Raw genomic sequence first — 3,136 nt, 5'->3', positions numbered from 1 at the left:
CATTCCTGTGCATGAAAGGAAGTTCACAGTAGCATGCTTTCCTATACATAACGTGAATGCATACTGATTGAATTTTCCCTTGTGGATGATGAAGTTTGTCCTGGGAAAAACACGGCCAGCTATACAACTGGGAAAAGCTCCCATGTCCACTATGACCTTTTTTTCAAAAATAAAAACACCCCCAGAAGCAACCATTCTCTCACTTATTTGGCTTCACTTGGAGGCAGACGGTCTGTGTCCTGATGCCTTCCTTATCCAGGAAGTTAGAGTCACAGCTGTGGCAAGAGAACAGCTCCTTCTAACCCTCACCCTCACATGCAGAGCTAAACCATACCTGTGCTCACTCTAGGCTCACTGCGCCCACAGTAGACTTGTTCTAGAACAGTGCACGAGCAAAGTGTTCCTTTTCTGGCCGCCTTCTTGCCTGCACTTCTCAGAAGCGTGTTGTCAATATTAGCAGTTTCCCCTCTGAGAGTTAACACTTTCCTAGCTCTCAATCCCTTTGCTGAATTGTGCTAAGTCGAGTCCACACTATGAGGTTTAGTCCCTTTTTTTTCTGACATTGTGTGACAATATTTTTACAATATTTTACAAAGAAACAATTCAGGACCACAGGTGCTTAGGCGAATGGCATGGCTAAAGTCAGAAGAGTGGAGCTCTGACTGGAACCCTGAGTTTTCTAAGTCCCCATCCGGTCCTGCTCTGCTGACACCAGCGCCCCATCAGGAACCACTTACACACATTTAACACTTGTCCAGAACGCCTACACTGTGCCACACCCCATGATGAATGCTTTCACCCACGACCTCATTTAACCTTGTATTCACATCCGAGATTTTATATACTGTATATAAAATACTGTAATTCAGGATGAAAGCTACAAAGTTACTGTAATCAAGTTTTACCCTAAAATTAATTTAAAGACCATGTCTGAATTAGTAGGGCATTCAGAGGTTATTCTTCTCTTGCCCTCGTCTCAAAGACTCATTGAGGATTTGACGGCGTTCCTGGCGGGCATTCTTGTGTAGCCCTGGTGATTTCCCTCTTCCTATTTCCTTTCTTTATGAAAGGCCCCGTGGGTATAGCAGAATCTCAATTCCTGCTCCCCTCCCCTTCCAAGACCCTGTGCTATGGATCTCACCTCAACACCCACCCTTTTCCCTTCCAGTGGTGAGCAAGAGGAAACACAGACACAGGAAGGTCTTGTAAATAGCTTCAATGAAAGAGAGTTACTCTCCTTGGAGCCTATCTGGAAAAAAAAAAAAGCGCCCAGAAAACAGCTTCAGCATTAAGGATTCCTCGAGCACCCAGGACGTTCGCTTTTCGCAGAAGCCTTGGTGCGTGCTTTTCCTTGTAGGCTGGAACCACTGACAGCTTTGGCCACAGCTGGTTTCTGGATGGTTCGTTTTACCAGCCTCTCAGGTTCCTGCCTCTTCTCGTTCCTGGATTTCGAGTTTGGCCTGCTCTCATTTTTAGATGGAGACCTGCTGTCTTCTCTTGAAGGTCCTGCTCTGATGTTTTCCGTTGCCCTGGCCCTGGTTTGCATCCTGGCTCCCATATGTGCCTCTTCTCTGGCGTTGGGGCACTCCTGCTCCCTGCTCTGGACACACTCCTGTGTCCTGGTCCTAGCACGAGCCTGTTCCTTGCTCCTGGCACAAGCCTGTTCCTGGGCCCTGGCACGAGCCTGTTCCTTGCCCCTGGCACGAGCCTGTTCCTGGGCCCTGGCACGAGCCTGTTCCTGGGCCCTGGCACAAGCCTGTTCCTGGGCCCTGGCACAAGCCTGTTCCTGGGCCCTGGCACAAGCCTGTTCCTGTGTCCTGACACACACCTGGTCCATAGCTCTAGACCTTGCTTTTGGCCTGGCCCTTGACCTGACTCTTGTCCTGACCATTGATCTGGTTATCCTGGACTTTGCCTTCAAAGTCTTAGACTTGTGTCTCCAGAATTCTCTGGCCTTCTTGGCTGCCTTGCGACGCGAGCGGGGTCTGCATGGTCTCGGGGCTTGAGATCGGGATTGGAGCAGGGTCTTCCTTGAAGAGCAGCGGCCCAGCGCCAGCCCGGACTGTCCCACTTTTCTCTTGGGTTTTGGAACCTTCCAGACCCTGAAGTAGCCTGCGGCATTGCTGCCACTGACCCGCAGAAGCGTACCTCTCTCAGACCCATCGTGGCGGTTGATCTTCCGGCGCACTTCATAGCCTGCACTTCCCAGCTCCTTCTTGAGCTCTGCCAGAGTCAGTCTCTGGTGGCCAGCGATCGCCCTGAGCAGTAGCTGGGATACCCTGAGCACCGAGCGCGGGCCCCGCCTGGCTGGTGTCCTCGGGTTTCTCTCTGTTGGCTGCTGAATCTGGATTGTAACTTCTGCGCCTTGGGATTCCCCTCTGGGCCGGGCCCCCTCAGCCATGGGCCCCGCTTCCCCCATTGCGGGGGCCACCTACTTTGATCTGGCCTCAGGACTTACAAAGTGTGGAGTTCTGGGGCGCCCACGTCACAAAGGGGGGCCCCCGGCTCCCCCTCCCCGTGCTTGCGCCCTGGTGGGAGGGCAGACACAGCTTGCCTGCAGACTGACCTCCTTTGACTCCTGTGACTTCCCCCCACCCCCCAGTTCTTTAGAGCTGCTTGGCTCTCCCCTCCAGGGATTTGACCTGGGTCGGTTCCTGCTGGAGTTCATTATCATTCTGGGTCTGTGCTAACACCCACCCAAGAAAAGAGGAGCTGCCCCAAATCCACACCAAGAAACCAATATGATAAAAAGGAAGAGGGGATCCAAGAAACAAAAGCCCAGGGCCCCACCCCCACCCCCACCCCCACCTCTGCACTTAATGTCTCAAAGCAACCTGGCTGTGCAGTGGAAGGAGCCCAAGGGCAGGAGAGAAAGAAGCTCTTCTGTGGTCTCCCTGCTGCTCAGGTTCTCACTGTGGGAAGGTGAGAGGCCTCCTTCCCATAGACAGGATGGCCAGAACTAACCAGGTTTCAAATCCCCAGAAAATACTTTCTTGGATTGCTTATCCACTCTACTTTTTTTCCCTGCCTAGACAAACTTTCAAGTTCTTGCTAAAATTCTTTCTCCAAAACTGAAGCTCTCTAGGCCAATTGATCCTTCTTAATTACCACAACCACAATTATTTCAGTAATCCTA

General features: G+C 51.7%; 1 protein-coding gene across 1 annotated transcript; it reads right to left on the bottom strand.

The window, feature by feature from the left end:
- Window positions 1-1,288: 1,288 nt before the first annotated feature.
- On the bottom strand, window positions 1,289-2,401 carry LOC119822230 (testis-specific H1 histone). The gene has a single exon (XM_038341216.1). The coding sequence runs from the start codon at window positions 2,399-2,401 to the stop codon at window positions 1,289-1,291; it is 1,113 nt and encodes a 370-aa protein (XP_038197144.1).
- Window positions 2,402-3,136: the final 735 nt, after the last annotated feature.

Source organism: Arvicola amphibius, chromosome 9 (genome assembly GCF_903992535.2).
Source record: "Arvicola amphibius chromosome 9, mArvAmp1.2, whole genome shotgun sequence".
In the NCBI taxonomy this organism is placed as follows: domain Eukaryota; kingdom Metazoa; phylum Chordata; class Mammalia; order Rodentia; family Cricetidae; genus Arvicola; species Arvicola amphibius.
This window is presented reverse-complemented; position numbering and strand designations above follow the sequence as displayed.